Raw genomic sequence first — 21,298 nt, forward strand, 5'->3', positions numbered from 1 at the left:
TTAATTCTTCTTTCAATGATTAGTAGAATTCACCAATGAAGTGATATGGTCCTGGGGTTCCTGTTACAGGAATATTTTATTGATATAATTTAGATACTATAAAATCCAAACTCATAAAGTGTGCATTTGTGAATTAGTATGTTTTCAGAGTTGTGTAACTATTATCACAATTAGTTTTAAAATACATTCATCTTATACCAGCTGGTATTCTCCTGCGCACTATGCTCCCCACTATATTCCTATGCAGCCAATAATCTACTTTCTATGTTTTTGTCTATTATAGGCACTTCATAGAAGTGAAATTATAAGATATATGGTCCTTTGTGACTGGCTTCTTTCATGTAGCATAATGTTAATGTTCATTCATGTTATATCATACATCAGTACGTCACTGCTTTGAATGTCTGAACAATATTCCATTGTATGGAAATGTCACATTTATCCATTAATTGACATTTTTGGCTATTATCAGGAATGCTGCTATGAATATTTGTGCATAATTTTTTGTGTGACCATGGTTTCAGTTCTCTTGGGTATATAACCTAGGAGTGGAATTCCTCTATGTTAACTCAGTGCTTAACCTTTTTTTTTTTTTAAAGATTTTATTTATTTGACAGACAGAGATCACAAGCAGGCAGAGAGGCAGGCAGAGAGAGAGGAGGAAATAGGCTTCCTGCTGAGCAGAGAGCCCGATGTGGGGCTGGATCCCAGGACCCTGGGATCATGACCTGAGCTGAAGGCAGAGGCTTTAACCCACTGAGCCACCCAGGCGCCCCAGTGCTTAACCTTTTAATGTTTTGTTTCACATAGCAGCTGTACCATTTTCCATTCCTACTAGCAATGTGGGAGGATTCCAATTTAACTGTGTCCTCATCATTTGTTATTGTCTGTCTTTTTTTTTTTTTTTAAGTAGGCTCCACGCTGCCCCCGCCCATGGAGCCCAACACAGGGCTTGAACTCACAACCCTGAGATCAAGACCTGAGCACTGAGATCAAGAGTCATGCTTAACTAAGTCACCCACGAGCCCCTATCATTTTTAAATATAGACATACTGCTATGTGTGAAATGGAATCTCATTGTTGTTTTGACTTGTATTTCTCTAACAATTGATGATGGTGACCATCTTTTTGCTTATTGGTCATTCATATATCTTCTTTGGAGAAATGTCTACTCAAACACTTTGTCCATTTTTAAGTTGGATTGTAGGCCCCACTTTTCTTTGTAGGCTCCACACCCAGCATGGAGCCCTATGCAGAGCCTGAACTCATGACCCTGAGATCAAGACCTGAGCCAAAATCCGGTGTCGGACACTTAACTGACTACGCCACCCAGGTGCCCTGAGTTGTATGTCTTTTTTTTTTTTTTTTAAGATTTTTTATTTATTTACTTGAAAGAGAGCACGAGAGGGGAGAGGGTCAGAGGGAGAAGCAGGCTCCCCGCTGAGCAGGGAGCCCGATGTGGGACTCGATCCTGGGACTCCAGGATCATGACCTGAGCCGAAGGCAGTCGCTTAACCAACTGAGCCACCCAGGCGCCCCAGTTGTATGTCTTTTTGAGTTGAAAGAACTCTTAGATGAATGTTAAAGAGTTCACACATTCTAGATACTAGATCCTAATCAGATATATGATGCAAATATTTTTTGTGGATTTGCTTTTCATTTTATTAAAAATGAATTTTAATGAATAAAATTTTATTTTATTAAGTGTCATTTGAAGCAAAGAATTTCTTTTAATTTTGATAAGGCATAGTTTATATTTTCTTTTGTTGTTTTTCCTTTAGATATCATACCTAAAAAGACATGACCTAATCTAAGTATAAGAAGATGCACACTCACGACTTTTTTAAATTGTTTTTATTTTAATTCCAGCATGATTAACACACAGCATTATATTAGTTTCAGGTGTACAATATAGTGATTCAGCAATTCCATACAACACCCACTGCTCATCACAAGTGCACTCCTTAATCTCTACCACCTATTTCACCATCAAAGAAATATAAATTTAAACTACAGTGAAATATCAGCTCACACCTATGAGAATGGCTAAAATCAAAAACACAAGAAAGAAGTATCAGCAAGGATGTGGAGGAAAAGGAACCCTCCTGCACTGTTGGTAGAAAGGCAAACTGGTGCACCCACTGTGGAAGAAAGTAGAGGGTCCTCAAAAATAAAACTACCCTACAATCTAGTAATTGCACCACTGGGTATTTACCCAAAAAATACAAAAACGCCTATGCCTTCTTGTAATAATTTTGCAGTTCCAGTTCTTAACATACAGGTTCTTTGATACACTGAGTTAATTCGCATATGTAGTGTGAGATGGGTATAGTTTTCCCAGCAAGATTTGTTAACAAGACTGTTCTTTTTCCATTGACTTGTCTTGGCATCTTTACTGAAAATCAAGACATACTGGTTTATTTCTGGACTCTCAACTATATTCCACTGATCTATATAACTATCTTCATGACAAAATCACACTGCTCTAATTACTGTACCTTTGTAGTAAATTATGAAATAGGGAAATGAGTCCTCCAACTTTGTTGCTCTTTTTCAAGATTCTTTTAGCTCTTAACAGCTTCCTTGAATTTCCATATGAATTTTAAATCAGATTGCCAATGTTAGGGAAAAACAGGCATCTGAAATTCTGATAGCGATTACATTGAATCAGATCATTTTTTTTCAGAAGATCATTTTGGATAGTATTACCACCTTAACAATATTAAGCCCTCTAATCTATAAACATAGAATATATTTCCATTTATTTAATTTCACCCAATAATGTTTTGTAATTTTCAGTGTAAAAGTCATGCATTTCTTTGGTTGTTCCTAATACTTCTTTTTGATGCTATTGTAAATAAAATTACTTTCTTTAATTCATTTTGGATTGTTAATTACTAGTATATAGAAATACAACTGATTTTCATATTGATCTTGTATCCTGCAATGTCTCTGAACTCATTTATTAGTTCTAACAGTTTTTTCTGTGTAGATTCCTTAGGACTTCTTATATAGAAAATTATGTCTTCTGAAAGTAAATAATGTTTTACTTCTTTCCTTCTGACCTGGATGTTTTTATCCTTGTTTGTTTCAGGTTTAATAAGGTAGAGCTGACAAATAGAAATTGTATATATTTAAGGTATAAAATTTGATGTTTGTTGTTTTTGTTTTTTTAAGATTTTATTTATTTGACAGAGAGAGACAGAGCTAGAGAGGGAACACAAGTAGGGGGAGCAGGAGGGAGAATGAGAGAAGCAGGCCTCCTGCTGAGCAGGCAGCCCAATCCCAGGACTCTGGGATGGTGACCTGAGCTGAAGGCAGCCATCTAACGACTAAGCCACCCAGGTATCCCTACAATTTGATGTTTTGATAAATGTATACACTGTAAAATGATCACTACCATCAAGGTAATTACCATATCCATCACCTAATGTAATTACCTTTTCTGTGCATGGTGAGAATACCTCTTAGCAAATCTCAAGTTTATAATAGAGTATTTCTAACTAGTCATTATGCTAGACATTAGATCTCTAGGACTTCTTTATCATATATAACTGAAACTTTGTACTCTTTTCCCATCTCCCCATTCCCCCTCACCCCAGCTCCTGGCAACAACCATTCTATTCTCTGCTATGAATTTGACTGTTTTAGATTCCATATTGTATTAGTCAGGGTTCTCCATAGAAACAGAACCAATAGGATGGATGGATTGATAGAGAGCTATAGATATAGATACAGCTATATAGATGAGGGGACTTACTATACAAATTAGCTCATGTGATCATTGAGGCCAGGAAATCCCAAGATCTGCCATTTACAAGCTGGAGAACTAGGAAAGCTGTAATTCAGTCTGAATCCAAGGGGCTGAGAAATGAGGGGCCAGTTGTGTAAATTCCAGTCTGAGTCTAAAGGCGCAAGAGCCAGGAGTGGCAATCTAGAAGGGCAAGAGAAGAAGGATGTTCCAACTCAAGCAAAACTCAAGCAAAGAGTAAATTTGCCCTTCCTCTGACTGTTCTATTTAGGCCTTCAATGGATTGGATGATGCCCACCCACATTAGTGAGGGTGGTCTTTACTCAGTCTACCAAGTCATATGTTAATTACTCTGGAAACATCCACATAGACACACCCAGAAATACTGTTTTACCAACTGAGTATCCTGTAGCCCAGTTATGATGATACATAAAACTAACATAAGTTCACCACCTATCAATTTGGCACCAGTACATATCTCCTTAAACTATACTTAATCTCCAAATAAAGACAATAAACAAGGTCATAATTCTACCAAACAGGACACAACTCTCCTGCATATAACTGAACATGTATTAATCCCTTCTCCAGAAGATGAGGTAGAGTCCTTGAGTGGTGTTTACCCTTCTGATATCCTGTAATTTAAATACTATGATGTAAAATTAGCAATACTTAAAAACTAATATAAAGTCAATTCATGATAATGGAATAAGAAACAAAGATATTTGCTTCTTTACGTGTATATATGCACACAAACATGTTTATGACAAAATGAGGAAATATTCATCACAATTAGAGTCATTTCTGTAACTTGTCATGTGGTTGTAGGTGGTATTTATAATGACCTTCTTCTAATACCCATTCAGTATTCCCTTTGCCTTCAATGAACACTTACCTCAGCTGGTCATTGTTCTTTAGCAGGCAGGGTAACTCTTTCATTCCTGAAGGGTGTGGGCCATTATTAGTCCTGCCTGGATTGGTTTGTTGTAGTTTTCCATTGGCTTTACTTTTTTTTTTTTTACCTGTTTTTATGAAACAATATTTATTACAGATGTTTATAACAATATGCATACAGAATATAATACAATCAGAAAATTCAGAATACGGGGGCGCCTGGGTGGCTCAGTGGGTTAAAGCCTCTGCCTTCGGCTCAGGTCATGATCCCAGGGTCCTGGGATAGAGCCCCACATCGGGCTCTCTGCTCAGCAGGGTGCCTGCTTCCTCCTTCTCTCTCTGCCTGCCTCTCTGCCTACTTGTGATCTCTGTCAAATTAAAAAAAAAAAAAAAGAAAATTCAGAATACAACAAAAAATCCCACACATCCACCAAATAGCCTTATTAAATTTTAACTTTTCCTTGTTTGTCTCAAATCCATTCTTTAACAAAAAAAAAAATTGCATATAAAAACGAAGCCCTGTGTATTCTGATATCATTCCCTTCCTCTCTCCTTCCTTCCCAGAAGTAACCACTATTCTATCCTGAATTCTTTTATCAGCTTCATACATGTTTTAATACTTGTACTATAGAATGACTATATCTATGAACAACATATTAAAATTCACCAGACTTACTGGTTGTTTCTCATATAATTTCAAGCTGTATCTAAATATTGGGCTTTAGGTAACCTTCTTTAACTTGTGGGGTTTTTAAAATTAACCTAAAATGTACTATTTGTTTCAGGGGTACAGGTCTGTGATTCATCAGTCTTACACAATTCACAATGCTCACCATAGCACATACCCTCCCCAATGTCCATCTCCCAGCACCCCCATCCCTCCCACCCCACTCCCTTCCAGCAACCCTGTTTGTTTCCTGAGATTAAGAGTCTCTTTTGGTTTGTCTCCCTCTCTGGTTTCATCTTGTTTCATGTTTTTCTCTCTTCCCCTATGATCCTCTGCCTTCCACTGACTTTAATCACAAGGCATGGTGATACTAAGAGACATCCTAAGAGACTGACTGTATTCCAGACATACTTATCCTAAGTTCCCTTGTGTAGTAGTAATCCAATTTCCCCTTGATAATCAAGAACAATCACCCCAGGTAATGCCATAACTCCTTTCTTCATCTATGGATTCAGAGGCATGAGGAGCCCAAAGTAGCTAGGTGGCCGTCTTAACCTTCAGCTCGTTGGAATCATTGTTGTGTCTCCCAATAAAAGCTTTCCTCCCTCTGACACCAAAACCTCTAGGCCAGCAGAACACAATATCATGAGAACGGGAAGCAAAAATTTTGGTAGTTAGTCACTATGATATTAGTGAGTGGTGCACTTTCATTTCTACCCCTTGATTCCTGGACCTGTGAATCCTGGCTATTGGAAAAACAGCACCATATACTGAACACTTATTCAGAGCATATACAGTTTTCTGAAGAACCCTGCCCTGGGCCTGCAAGGTACTACCACCTAGCTGGTACTATAACTAAATCTTAAAAAGGTCATTCCATTGTTATATTAAGCAAGCTGCTTCAAGATGATAGGGAATAGGGGTGCCTGGGTGGCTGAGTCCATTAAGCTCAGGTCATGATCCCGGGGCCCTGGGATGGAGCCCCGCATCAAGCTCCTTGCTCCGTGGGAAGCCTGCTTCTCCCTCTTCCCTCTGCCCCTCCCCCCAAAAATAAATAAAATCTTTTTTAAAAAGATCTTTAAAAAAAGATAGGAAATATAGTAAGACCAGTGAATTCCCTAAGTATGAGCCCACTGTCATACTTCTTTTGCTGCGAAGTGAGTTCCTTGATCTGCAGGCAATGCTCTGTGAAATACCACAATGGTGGATAAGGCATTCCTTAAGTCCACAGATGGTAGTTTTGGAGGAAGCACTGCATGCAGGGTAGGCAATCTGTATCTAGTATGTCTATCCCAGTAAGGACTGCCCTTACTGGGATAGACATACTAGATATAGACTGGCAGAAATGCTGCCCCTTCCACGATGGGAGCAGTCCAAGGTAACCAACCTGCCACCAGGTAGCTGGCTGATTATACCAGGGAATGATACCGTATCAGGGGCTCAGATCTGGTCTCTACTGTTGACAGACTGCACACTCAGTGTTGGCCATAGCCATGCTGCGCTTGGTTAGTGGAAGTCCATGTCGCTGAGCCTATGTATAACTACCATCCTGCCACCACAGCCACTTTGCTCATGAGTCCACTGGAAATGACAGAAGCGGCTGGAAAAAGAGTTGAATGGTATCCACAGAATGGGCCATCCTACCCACTTGATCATTAAAATATTCCTCTGGTGAGGTAACCAAACCATTGGTGAGCATTCACACAGGTTATAAATATCTTCACATCTTTTGCTCATTCAGACAGGTCTATCCACATACCTCATTCCTAAATTTCTTTATCACCAATTCTTTAATCATGTTCTTTCCAAGTCCCTGGCCCTTGGCCACAGCCCAGGAACTGGTATATAATCACTTGTCTGGTCATTTGTCTTTCCAACATAAGTGAACAATCAGAGGTACTACCTGAAGTTCTGCCCACTAGAAGGATTTCCCTTCACCAATGTCATTCAGGGATGTCCCAGAGAGGGGCCACAGTGTTGCAGCTGTCCACTTTTGAGCAGTACCTGCACACCATGCGGAACCATCTATAAACCAGGTCCAAGTCTTTTCTTCCTGTCAACTGATTGTAGGGAAGTACCGCATGAAGCAACAGATACAGGCTGGGAGGAAGAAGGCAGTACAGCAGGAGTGGAGACCATGGCATTTGGGCCACTTCTTCATGTAACTTGTGTCTTTAGGGCCCATTTGGGCCTGATCACATATATACCACTTCCATTTGATGATGGAGCATTGTTTTGCATACCCAGCTTTAAGGCTTGCTGGGTCAGACAACACTCAAGTTCATGAAAGGCAGCTAAGGTCATGTGGTAACTTGGTGGCCCATGGTCAAGTGTTCAGTCTCAGGTCCAGTAGCAGGTCGGAGCAGTTTCTCAAAAGGGGAGTTATTTCCAGATGATGACAGGGTCTTGCTCCAAAATCCTAAAGGACTACACTGCAATTCACCTAGAGAAGTCTACCAAATTCTTCAAACACCATCTCTGTCACTAACACTTCAAGCACCTATTGGATCTTCTGGATCATATGGCCCAAGTGTGGTACACCTTGCTAAGTAGCCTGGACTGCTGCAAAGCCTTCTCTTGTTGTAGATTTCAGTCAAAACTAGCAACTTTCCAGGTCGCTCAGTAAATGGGCTGGAGTAACACACCCAAATGAATATGTTCCTTCCAAAATTCAAAGAGGCCCACTAGGCACTGTGCCTCTTTCTTGGTTGTAAAAGGGACCAAATACAATTTATCCTTCATCTTGGATGTCTCAGCATTGGTGCCCCACACCACTGGATCCCTAGAAATTTCGGACAGAAGACCCCTGAATTTTAAAGATTTTTTATTTATTTATTTGACACAGAGAGAGAGAGCACAAGTAGGCAGAGAGGCAGGCAGAGAGAGAGGAGGAAGCAGGCTCCCCGCTGAGCAGAGAGCCTGATGCGGGGCTCGATCCCAGGACCCTGAGATCATGACCTGAGCCAAAGGCAGAGGCTTAACCCACTGAGCCACCCAGGCGCCCCCAGAAGACCCCTGAATTTTAGTTCAATCTATATCCCACCCTCTGAGTACAACTGTATCACCAATAAGTCTAGATCAGTTGCTAATTCTCACTCACTAGGTCCAATTATCATAATGTCATCAGTACAATGAAACAGTGTGACATCTTGTGAAAGGGAAAGGTAATCACATTCCCTGCAAACTACATCACAACATAGAGCTAGACAGTTGATTTACCCCTGAAGTAAGACAGTGAAGGTACATTGCTGGTCTTGCCAGCTGAAAGCAGACTGCTTCTGGTGGATCTTTTGGACAGGTATGGGGGAAAAACGTGCATCTGCCAAATCAATACCTGCATAACATGTACCACATAATCTTAATTTGCCCAAGCAATGATACCACATCTGGTATAGCACCTGCAACTGGAGTCACTACCTAGTTAGGCTTAAAATAATCCATTGTCATTCTCCACCTGTCTTCTGCATAGATCAAAGATATAGAAGAGCTGAAGGGGGATGTGGTAGAAATCACCACTCCTGTATCTTTCAATCTTCCATGGTGGCACTAATCTCTGTAATCCCTCCAGGAATGTGGAGTTTTTTAAATTTATTATTGAAGTATTTTTGATTTATTATTTTCCTAAGTAGAGGCAGTTCTAATGGCTTCTACTTGGCCTTTCCCACCATAGTAGCCCTCACTCCATAGATCAGGAAACAGCTGAGATTCTGCCAGCTGTTATGTGTTTCTATTCCAGTTATATATTCTGGAACTGAGGAAATAATCACAGAACGGGTTTGAGGACCCACTGGACTCCCTGTGAGATAGACCTGAGCTACAACTCCATTGATCACGTGATATCCATAAGCCCATACTCTGACTACAGGGCCACAGAGATCTTTCAGGCCTCCTAGAATTAGTGTCAGTTCAAATCCATGTCCAGCAGTCCCTGAAAGGTCTGATTATTTCCTTGTCTTCAACATGCAGTTACCTCAGTAAAAGGTTGTAGGTTCTTTTGTACAACAGAATAACAGTATAAATTCTCAATAGTGTACGGGGGTCCTTCCTCAAGGGAACTGGCCTCTCCTTCCTTCAAGAGTTGTGGGCCTGGGCACCTGGGTGGCTCATTGGGTTGAGTGACTGCCTTCAGCTCAGGTCATGATCCTGGAGTCCTGGGATTGAGTTCCACATCAGGCTCCCTGCACAGCAGAAGGTCTGCTTCTCCCTCTGACCTTCCCCATCTCATGCTTACTCTCCCTCATTCTCTTCTCTCTTTCAAATAAATAAATAAAATATTTAAAAAAAAACAGAGTTCTGGGGCTACAAACTATCTCAAGTGTGGGAATTTATTGAGAAACTGTGATTCTTGGCTTTAGGATTTGAGTTAGACTTTCATTCATGTGACCTAAAACTTTTCTGTTTATACAGATCAAATAAGAATCTAGTAGGTTTTCTATTTATTTCACTTTTTAGAACACAATACCTAGCCAGTGCCATAAGTCTGCATGAATCAGAAAAATCTGCTGTTTCGATTCTATTGCCCATTACAATAACCACACCCAGCTTCCCTTTGGTGTCTGAGTGCCACCACTTGGCCCCCAGGATCCAATTATTCCCATTACATTTAGTTTTTCCAACTGAGTGGCTGTGGTTCCCACTATAAGGTCTGGCCCACAGAGAAGAGCAATCACAGAACTCTTTGAGGATGCTAGGGCTCCATTCACAAAATTATTTCTCATAGTATTAGTAAAAGGTAGGTCTTCTGGACCCTCCCAGTATGGATGAGTACATCTTAAATGACAAATCCACTCTAATAGTCCAATCTCTCTAAGCCTCTCAACTCCTTCCTTTACATTAAACCAAGGGAGATGGGACATTTCCAATTCACATAAGGTGGGACATCTTTTGGTCCATATTTCAGCCAACCAACCAATTAAAGCCCTAATTTCCTAAGCTACATTATACTGCAGAATTACATTACATGCAGAATCTCTGCTTAGTGAACTGTTGGAGGTCATTGAGAGGATGGTTGACACATGAACTAAACCCAAGAAATCAGATGCACAAAATTGTAACTAATTGGAGAAGACTTTTAAGATTTGTATTTGCCCTTGATGAATAATCTTATGGAAACTATACACTACATTTTGGGGAAGGAAGCTTCAACAGCAATTGGTATTTTAGAAATTCATCTGTTTCATTCTCAACCACAACATTCTCCACTTTGTTCTCCTCAATTTCCCAGTGATTCCACCTCTTAATGTCTCAATCAGGCTTTGTCACAGCACTCAAACTTTAAGCCATGGCAGTTTGTGTCCTCCTGGCTATGCAAAAGTCTCCAACTTCTTATTCTGCTCTCCTACCTTGTCTGCTAGCCCCAAAGTTAGTTGAGTAGTGGATAACTCTGGATAACATCCTTCTCTACCTTGGTCCTTCTGCCAACTTTCTAACTGGAGCTTCAGCTTCTAATTGGGCTGAAATGCTTACAATAGAGACCAGCTCAACATAGAAGTAATCTGTTTCCTTTCTTTGCTGCAATGCACTGTGAAGTTTCTCAAACAAGCACATCAAAATAATCAGCATTTTTAGAAGTCTCTGTACTTAAGCAGTGATCAAGCATCTAACATACTACTCCCACACACACACACACACACACACACACACACACAGGTTGATGGCCAACTCAGGACTCCCCACCCCCACAGATGCCTCTTTCCCAAGACCCATTTCTGCAGTCTCCTGGCTGGCTGACCAACTGTTTATTCACAAATGGGCCCCATACACACAGGACTAGGAGAGAACAAAGAAAAAGACCATTCCAGACTAGTACGTAGCAGTTTTAATAAGCAAGGGAACTTAATGTAAGACTTGTCCTGGGCAGTCACAAGATGAGTAAATCACTGCAACCAACCACCAGAGGCTTACAAGTTTATTTAGTTAACTGCATCAGTCACATATTCCTTCCAGATGGGCTCAGCAACACACTGCTCTCTCAAGGCTGCATCCTTGAAAATAGCTCCTACTGTGAGAATGGTGAACAGAATGTACATTCCAACGATAGGGGAGGAGGCAAGGAGCCGCTAATTGCCCAGGTCCAGTTTGTGGGTCAACTGGCAGTCACGTCCTCTCAATTACCTCCTCCTATAACAATTCTAGTTATTTTAGAAGTGATGTTACAGTGGGGTGCCTGGCTGGCTCAGCCAGAAGAGCATGTAACTCTTGATCTCCGGGTCATGAGTTCAAGCCCCACGTTGAGTGTAGAGATTACTTAATGAAATATTTTAAAAAATGATGTCACAGAAATCATTAAATTCCCTTGTCAAATGCATTATAATGAACTCTCATCAGATCTTTATGCACAGCCACTTGTAAGTCTTATGTCATTTGCAGACAGTTGTTGTTTTACTCTGATGCTTTGCAAAAGTGTTCCTGCAAACCTACTTTATCTTTAAGGAAATTCATGGAAAAGGCTCTGACAAGTAAAGGTTTTTGATAACTAAGATCATTCCACTGAACTAAGAATTAACAGAACTCTAATGGAAAAAAAATTAGATGAACTCACTAAACTGCTAACAAAAGATCAAAAATTATATGGGACTAGAGACTGATTATAATTTTTATGACTTTTTGTTTAAAATATTCTTTGTGTGTGTGTGTTTTACACATTTAAGATAAACTTTTCCTCTTTTCTCTTACACTATTGGCAATTTGCCAAGATATACCTTTGTCAATAAGGATAAAACACTTGTCTTTTTCTCTCTACCTGATCTCTTTAGAATTCAGAAACTCTTAGTGATTATTCTTACATCCATGATGATAATAGTTATTTGCCTAAGTTCCATGAGAACCTGTTCACCTTATAATGGGACACAAATGGAAACACTGGTTATGTTACCAGGGCTTTGACTAGAATGCCATATTCCAAAATGTACACAGAATCAGATATGACTAGACAGTATTAAGGAACACATTATCAGGGTAAGAACTTCCCTTCCTACCAAGGGATGGATTGAGAATATAGCCCATCAACCCACCTCTGAGATACCCAACACCATGAAAGTGTATAAAGGTATGGATCACAGGAGATACCCATTGCCCAGATTCTTACCATGGATCAGTGTGCTATGCTGCTGAGAATACCATGCCCCACCATGCCTGGGAAAGGTGTTAACCACTGGAGTTTGCAATAGGACATCCCACCAAGAGGGGTAAATTACTTTGCACCCCTGGTTCACAGAGAACTGTTCAATCTCCACTGGAATCTCATTGTCCTGGTACAAGCCGGACCTACTGAAACACAATATACCTGTAACAGAACATGCACCATTAAAAGAGGGGTAAAGGTGGGAATTCTGCTGTGGCAGATCCCATCCCCAGTCCATCTCTTCACACCTGCCAGTCCTGCCTCCCCCCGCCAACATGTATGGTATGTACAACTAGGTCAAATTCCTAAAGCTGCACTCACATTAACATCTGAGGTTCACGCCACAAGTGTAATTCTTATAGAAGGGGAAGGCCTTCCCATACAAGTTCCTACTAAATATCTGTCTTTTCAACCTTAGATTTCTGCTGCTTCTATAGGATCCAGTCAGTGGATGAGCACATTCTTTTTTCTACCAATACAATCATTTGGCCACTGTCTATATACCCTCCACTGGCCTGGAGAAACTTACAGCACACATAGAAGCCCTCATTAAATTCACCCAATAAGACTTAAATGATAGACAGCAAACCTATTTTCGTTGAACACTGAAATATTTGTAATAAGAAAAACTGTCCTCCAAATTAGGATGGTCTTGGGACATTATTACTGCCTCACAAGGAGGCCTCTATGCCATTATCAAAACAGAATGTTGTATGTTCATATCTGATGACTCTGCTCACGTATAATCTTTATTAAATGACATGAGGACACAAGTGAATGTCTGAGTGATACAACCCCTAGCCTAGGGGACTTAAGAAATCAATGGATTATGTTGCTCTTGGTAGAAAAAAAAAAAAGATGTTATCACGAGCTGTACCTGGACAATCAGAGGCTCCTTACCCTGTACTTTGGATATATGTTCTGCCCACCATTCCCACACTAGATGCCACTTCAAGGATGCAGCCTTGAGATAAGACCATCTGGACTATGTACGTGACTGAATTCCATTAAGAACTCTATATAAACTTTTAAGATTCTAGTGGATGGGTACAGAGATCTACCCCTCTTGCAGCCATCCAAGACAAGCCTCATAAGTAAGTTTCCTTGCTTATTAAAACAACCTCCTGCCAAAACTAGAGCAGTCTGCTGCTTCAGTCTCTCCAGGCCCCCTGTATATGGGAGCCAGTTCCAAATTTCACCCAGGAAGCTCCCAAGGTCGAACCAACATGAGCCTGTATCAATAAATTTGGACTGATCCAACTTTATATTCTTTCTACCATTATTCCATACTCTGAGTACACATTCCCACAATTTCCTTGGATTTAGGCATGTATAAATTACTTGAAAAAACTCAAGTAATTCATCTGAAGTAGAGTGCACCACCCCATGGATCACATTTTATACCATATCTTTAGAGGTTTGCTGGGACTTGAGTCTATTTATAGAAGCAGTGAGGGGGTGATGAGAGTGGATCCTAAGTCTCAGTATTGTCTTGCATGGAAACTGCCTCTGGAGAAGCCATTGCCATTTCCTCAAGCAATGCAGTGTTAATCCCCATAGACAGGTGGAGAGGCCCACACTGCTGTGACTAGGGAAATGGCTGCTACTGCGGGTAGGGAGGACACTTCTCCTGTAGTTGAGGGAAATACTTTTCCTGGGGCTGGACAGGTTGCTTCCACTGGGAGTGGGAAGACCTCTTCCACTAGCAAAGAAGATCCTTCAGTATTTAGAAGCTCGATGTTCCTAGCCTCATCAAGATCTTCCTATACATCCTTATAGCAATTTACAGGATGCCATTCTTTCCCAATCAATGCCCCTTTAACAGAAGATATCCTGCAAGGTTGAGAGTTAAACTTATGTTGTAACTCAGCCAATTACAAGGTGAGGTTCTATATTTGAGTGTCAGCAATTTCAACGCTGCAGCTATGAGATAAGACTCTCTTTCAAGGCACACATAAGGCTCTTAAGTCATTTACAGGGCATTTGAGCTGGGAATTCAAATCCCTGACCTCATTTCTTTCTTTCACCACTCTGTCCAGCAACATTAGGAGCAACCAACCAATGTCATTATATTCCTTAGTTTTCAAAAAAAAATGTTTAAAAGTATCATATTCTGAGTCACTTAGCTCCTTGCTTCTCAAGAGTGGTTGGTTAGGAGTATCTGATGCAGAGATTTTGCATATCTCTACAAATAGTTCCCACATGGACTATCAGTGTTCTCTGTCCTAATGGAAATAGAGTCATTAGCGTCTTTTTTAAAAAGATTTTATTTATTTATTTGACAGAGAGAGATCACAAGTAGGCAGAGAGGCAGGCAGAGAGAGAGGGGGAAGCAGGCTCCCTGCTGAGCAGAGAGCCTCATGCGGGGCTCGATCCCAGGACCCTGAGATCATGACCTGAGCCAAAGGCAGAGGCTTAACCCACTGAGCCACCCAGGCACCCCCTTTAGTGTCTTAAAATCTAATCAGATTAGAGAGCAAATTCCAGAAACAACAGAACCAAATCCAAAAACATCCTTAAATTTCTATTCCTCTAGAACCACTCTTGGTTCCAAATTCTGCATTGGTCAAGGTTCTCCCAGAAACAGAATAAAACGGATATAGATAATGACATGGGGAGAGTCAGAAAGGGAGGGAGGGAGAAAGGAAGAGAGAGAAGAGAGATTTATTATAAGAATTGGATCACATAGTTATGGAGACTGAAAAAAACCTACTTTTGGATATCTGCACTCCCCATCTTCATTGCAGCGTTACTTACAACAGCCAAGACATGGAAGTCACCCAAGTGCCCACCAATGGGTAAAAGAAAGAAAATGTAGTAAATACAGAGCAATTCCTCCTGAAGAACTGAGGGCTGACTGAACAGCAAAACAAAGGATAAAGGGACCATACTGAGAATGGCAGGAGAGAAGGAGGCACAGACATGTTAACAATAAAATCCCACCCCCGATGCTGCAAACTATGGTAGGGAGAGTCAGTCCTGCAGAAACAGGAGCAGATTCAGTTGCCCTGGAACAGAGAAAAAAGATGCAATTTAAAAGGACAGCAGCAATGAAAAGGAACTAACCCTCCTCTAAATGGTGGGAGGCTACTGGAACTCTCTTAAGTGGGGGCTAGCCAGCACCATCTTTTACATACCCCCTCCACATTTTAAGTGCAGACAGGAGCAGGGTCCAGGTGCCCCAGTGGGCTCACTGCCACAACAATCCCCAAGCCCCTAGAATACACCAGCCCCAGACACCTTGGAGTACAGGGGAAAAAAAAAAAGCTGTGGTTTAAAAGAGCAACTGATGGGCATCTGGGAGGCTCAGTCTGTTAAGTGCCTGCCTTCAGCTCAGGTCGTGGTCTCATGGTCCTGGAATCAAGCCCCGCATCAAGGGAGTCAGCTTTTCCCTCTCCCTCTGCCCCTCTCCCCTGCTTATGCTCTCTCCCTCTCTCTTTCTCTTTCAAATAAGTAAATAACATCCTTTAAAAATAGTAAAAGATCAATTTAAATATCAAGGAACGAGTCCTAAAACTCAAAGAGCAGGGGAGCTGCAGGAACTCTCTAAAATCAAAGGGACTGGTGGCACCACTGTTTATATTCCCCCTCCACCTTAACAGTAAAGATGGGAACAAGGTCCAGGCACCTGAGCCATCTGCTGCCTCAACAAGTAGTGGCCCCTAGCCCACACCAGCCCCAGCTTACCCCCAAGGTGGCCCCACTGCCTCAAACCATCCTGAGCTCCAGCCATCCCACCAAGACAACCCCAGCGGGACACACCCTGGGACACTCCTACTAGACAGTGACCACTACAGCTCCAGCCAAATGACCAAGGTGACACAAGTACAAAGAACCCTAGAACATCCCAGGCCCACACCTAATTCAGCTCCAGACCACTTGCCAGGTCAATCACTGCATGAAGCACCATGAAACCTCCCAGCCCACACCCACCTCAGCTCCAGTTACCCACCAGGGCCCCTATTCATGGAACATCACAAGCCTCCCAGCCTATAGCCACTTCAGCTCCAGCCATTCTGCCAGCGTGTCCCATGTACACAGTACCCTGAAACCACTCAGCCTGCACCCACTTTGGATCTTGTGATCTTTCCAGTGTCCACTATGTGGAGCACCCCAGAACCCTGTGGCCCTGCGTGCTTCAGCTCCAGATGCCCTGTTAGGACACCCACTGAGTGAAATAGCCCAGGATCCCCAGGCTGCACCCACTACAATTCCAGCCAACCAGCCAAAGCAACCAGGTACACAGTCTATACAGGGGCTGTTCCTACACAACACCATTCCTTCAACTCTAGAAGCAGCTAGTCTGCATAATTCACAGAAAGAAACACAGCAAGTCAAACAAAATGAGGAGAAAGAGGAATATGCTCTAACTGACAGAACAAAATAAAACCTCAGAAAAAGAACTAAACAAAGTGGAGACAAGCAATCTACCTGATAAAAAGTTCACAGTATCAGGGGCGCCTGGGTGGCTCAGTGGGTTAAAGCCTCTGCCTTCAGCTCAGGTCATGATCCCAGGGTCCTGGGATCGAGCCCCGCATCTGGTTCTCTGCTCGGTGGGGAGCCTGCTTCCCCCCCTCTCTCTCTCTGCCTGCCTCTCTGCCTACTTGTGATCTCTGTCAAATAACTAAATAAAATATTTTTTTTAATTTTTTTTTAAGATTTTATTTATTTATTTGACAGAGAGAAATCACAAGCAGGCAGAGAGGCAGGCAGAGAGAGAGAGGAGGAAGCAGGCTCCCCGCTGAGCAGAGAGCCCAATGTGGGGCTCGATCCCAGGACCCTGAGATCATGACCTGAGCCGAAGGCAGAGGCTTTAACCCACTGAGCCACCCAGGCGCCCCACTAAATAAAATCTTAAAAAAAAAAAAAAAAGTTCACAGTATCAGCCATAAAGAAATTCACTGGATGTGAAAGAAGAGTAGATGAACTCGGTGAGAATTTCAATAGAGAGAAAAAATATAAAAAGAACCAATTGCACCTGAAGAATATAACCGAAATGAAAAATAAACCAGAGGAAATCAACAGCAGATTAAAAGATAAGGAGGAACAGGGGGTGCCTGGGTCGCTCAGTCAGTTAAGTGTCTGTCTTCAGTTCAGTCTTGATCTCAGGGTCCTGAGATCGAGCCCCACATGGGGCTCTCCATCGAGCAGTGAGTCTGCTTCTCCTTCTCCCCCTGTGATCTCTCTCACTTTAGTTGTCTCTCAAATCAATAAATAAAATCTTTAAAAAAATAAAAGATAAAGAGGAACAGATTAGTGATCTGGAGGCTGGGTAGTGGAAACCACGCAAGCAACACCACAAAAAAAAAAAAAAGAATTTTAAAAAACAAGGACAGATTATGGAAGTTCTGGGGAAACATCAAGCATACTAACATTCACATCATAGGGGTCCCAGAAGAAGACAGAAAGGGGCAAAAAACTTACTTGAAGAAATAACAGCTTAAATTTCCCTATTCCAGGAAAGAAAACAGACATCCATATCCCAGAAGCAGAGATGCTCAAATAAGATGAATCCAAAGAGATCCACACCAAGACATGTAACGATGAAAAATATCTAAACTAAAACATAAAGAGAAAATCTTGAAAAACTTAAGAGAAGAATACTTACATACAAGAGAAATCTCACAAGGTTATCAACTGATTTTTCAACAGAAAGTTTGCTGGTGAGAAGAATAACATGAAATATTCAAAGTGCTGAAAAGAAAGAATCTACAACAAAGAATACTCTACCCAGCAAGGTTATCCTTAAGAATCGAAAGAGAGAGGGTGCCTGGGTGGCTCAGTGGGTTAGTGTCTGCCTTCGGCTCAGGTCACGATCCCAGAGGCCTAGGATTGAGTCCCATATCAGGCTCCCTGCTCACAGGGGAGTCTGCTTCTCCCTCTCCCTCTCCCCCTACTCTCTGTTTGTGCTCTCTCTCTCTTTCTTTCTCTCTCTCTCATATAAATAAATAAAATCATAAAAAAAGAACTGAAAGAGAGATAAAGAGTAACCCAGAGAAACAAGAGTTAACAGAGTTCATCACCACTAAACTTTAATTATAAAAATTGTTAAAGGGACTTCTTTATTTTTTTAAAGGGACTTCTTTAAGCAGAAAACAAAAGGCAATAATTAGAAGTAAAATTATGAAAGAAAAAAGATTCACAAGTAAAAGCATGCATACAGGAAGGATGGTAGATCAATCAATTGTAAAACTAGTATGAAGGGTGGGTGCCTGCGTGGCTCAGTGGGTTAAGCCTCTGCCTTTGGTTCAGGTCATGATCTCAGGGTCCTGGGATTGAGCCCCACATCAGGCTCTCTGCTCAGCAGGGAGCCTGCTTCCCCCTCTCTCTCTGCCTGCCTCTCTGCCTACTTGTGATCTCTCTGTGTCAAACAAATAAAATCTTTAAAAAAAACTAGTATGAAGGGTAAAAGACAAAAGTAGTAAAATCAATTATAACTAAAAAATCAGTTAAATAAAAAGACGTAAAATATAACATCATATACATAAAATATGGAAAGGAAGTAAAAATGAAACAGACTCTTAACTATGGAAAACAAAGTTATGGTTACCAGACAAGGGTGGGGGATGGATGAAATAGGTGATGGGGATTAAGGAGTGCACTTGTTATGATGAGCACGAAGTGATGTATGGAATTTATGAATCACTATATCGTAACCTGAAACTAATATATAGGTTAACTCTCCTGGGAAATAAGATTTTTTAAAATGAAGGTCTTTTAATATGTGTTCAAATTTAAAGAACCATCAACTGAACACAGAATACTATATACTTAGGATATTATATATAAACCTCATTATAACCACAAACCAAAATGTGTAATAGATATGCAAAAAATAGAGATAAATCCAAGTATATAACTAAAAAAACTCATCAATCACAAGGGAAAAGAGTAAAAGAAGGAACAGAGACCTAAACATCCAGAAAAGAGTGAATTAAATGGCATTAACTACATACCTATCAATAATTACTTTAAATGTAAATGGTCTAAATACTCCACCAAAAAAATATATGGTGAATGAATTTTAAAAAGCAAGATCCATCCATAACATGCCTAGAAAAGACTTCAAACTGAACAATACATATAGACTGAAAGTGAAAGGATGGAAAAACATAATTCCATGCAAATGGTAGTGGGAAAAAATGTGCAGGTAGAAATACTTAGATCAGACAAAATAGATTAAAACAAAGACTAAGAGGCTGGGAAGATGGCCAAGTAGGAGGACCCTAAGCTTGCCTCCTCCTAAGATACAACTAGATAACACTCGTATCAGTGTAAATAACCCAGAAAATGACACAAAGATTAACAGAACAGACTCCACAACTAAAGACAGAGAAGAAGACACATAGAAAAAGGGAGGAGACAGAGTCTGGGAGTGAAACAGACTATGGAAGTCTACAGTTGGAAGGGAGCTGAGGGCACAGAGAAGGGTAGGAAACAGACAATAACACTATGGAGTACACACGAGAAGAATATACCATATATACGTGGTTTTGAAAGGAAGAGGGGCCAAATTTCCTAAGTTGTTACAACGAGCGAGACTGAAGACCTGGAATTCTAAAAATCAGTGAGCTCTACTCTAGGAGCACACAGAAGATGTTAAGAAGCTGAGCCCCCTCCATGGGACGCCTGGGTGGCTCAGTGGGTTAAAGCCTCTGCCTTCGGCTCAGGTCATGATCCCAGGGTCCTGGGATCAAGCCCCACATTGGGCTCTCTGCTCAGCAGGGAGCCTGCTTTCTCCTCTCTCTCTCTGCCTGCCTCTTTGCCTACTTGTGATCTCTGTCTGTCAAATAAATAAATAAAATCTTAAAAAAAAAAGAAGCTGAGCCCCACTCTTAAAGAGACAGCATGACAAACACCTTGCAGAGATATAGCCTATGAGGCACATTTAAGGGAGAGTGATTTACTCATCTCAGAGCTTGTGCTGGAAAAGCAGGAATCACAAGGAGCCCCCTCCAGAACAAAGGAGCTGGAAGGTACCATGTCCATTCCCCGCCCCTCAGCATAAACACACAGCCACCTACAGGAGTCAGTGTGGTGCCAACACTCTTCCCTAACTTGCTTACACAAACCCTGTGCCCTCAATTGACAGTCTGCCCTTTTGAGTCATGCTGGCCTCAATCTCTTGCTAAAGGGCCCCTCCCCCAGAAAAACCTTGTCAAAGACAATATATTTTGTGGGGCCTCAATTCTGATGATGGCTACGACAGCAACTGCCACTGTGGTAGCAGGCCCTACTGAAGCCTGAGGTATGCCTTGTTAAGGTTGTACACATGACCCACATGGACTTTGCTGATCCCCTTAGCCAGCCCAGTCCCAGCAGCGGGTCTCATTTCAAAACCAGAGTGGCAGGTAACTTGTTAAAATTAACCCAACACAAGCCAGGGACCAAACACAGCTCACACAAAAGACAGCTACTGCACCCAACTGGACTGAATGAAAACGTGTCCAGGACAAAACAGGGAACTCAGAACACACACAGGAGACACCCCTGAAGTGCCAGGTCCTGGGGAACAGGGACATTGCACTGTGGGCACTACAGGACCTCTTCATAAGGCCATTACCTTCAAGAGGAGGAGACATAGGTGACTTGTCTAACACAAAGAAACAGACGCAAAGAGTTACACAAAATGAAGAGACACGGGAATATGTCCCAAATAAAAGAACAGGAGGAAAAAAACACTGTAAGGAACCTAAGCAAAACAGATATAAGTAATATGCCTGATAGAGAGTTTAAAGTAATGGTCATATACTCACTGGACTTTAGAAAAGAGTGGAGGACATCAGTGAGACCCTTAACAAACACACAAAAAACAGCCATCCAAGATCAAGAACATAATAAATGAAATCAAAAATAAACTTGA

The 21,298-nt window shown here is 41.4% G+C and overlaps 1 protein-coding gene across 1 annotated transcript in view; it reads right to left on the reverse strand.

The window, feature by feature from the left end:
- Positions 1-2,821: 2,821 nt before the first annotated feature.
- Positions 2,822-21,298, reverse strand: part of LOC308337224 (uncharacterized protein) — a 42,042-nt gene continuing 23,565 nt past the window's right edge. Inside the window, exons 3-4 of the mRNA XM_080795339.1 lie at positions 4,647-4,773; positions 2,822-3,934 (exon numbers count right to left, since the gene is read on the reverse strand). Coding sequence (XP_080651465.1) covers positions 3,769-3,934; positions 4,647-4,773 — 293 coding nt within the window. The 3' untranslated portion in view covers positions 2,822-3,768. The remainder of the gene's footprint in view (positions 3,935-4,646; positions 4,774-21,298) is intronic.

This window comes from Martes martes, assembly GCF_963455335.1.
Source record: "Martes martes genome assembly, chromosome: X".
Classification (NCBI taxonomy): domain Eukaryota; kingdom Metazoa; phylum Chordata; class Mammalia; order Carnivora; family Mustelidae; genus Martes; species Martes martes.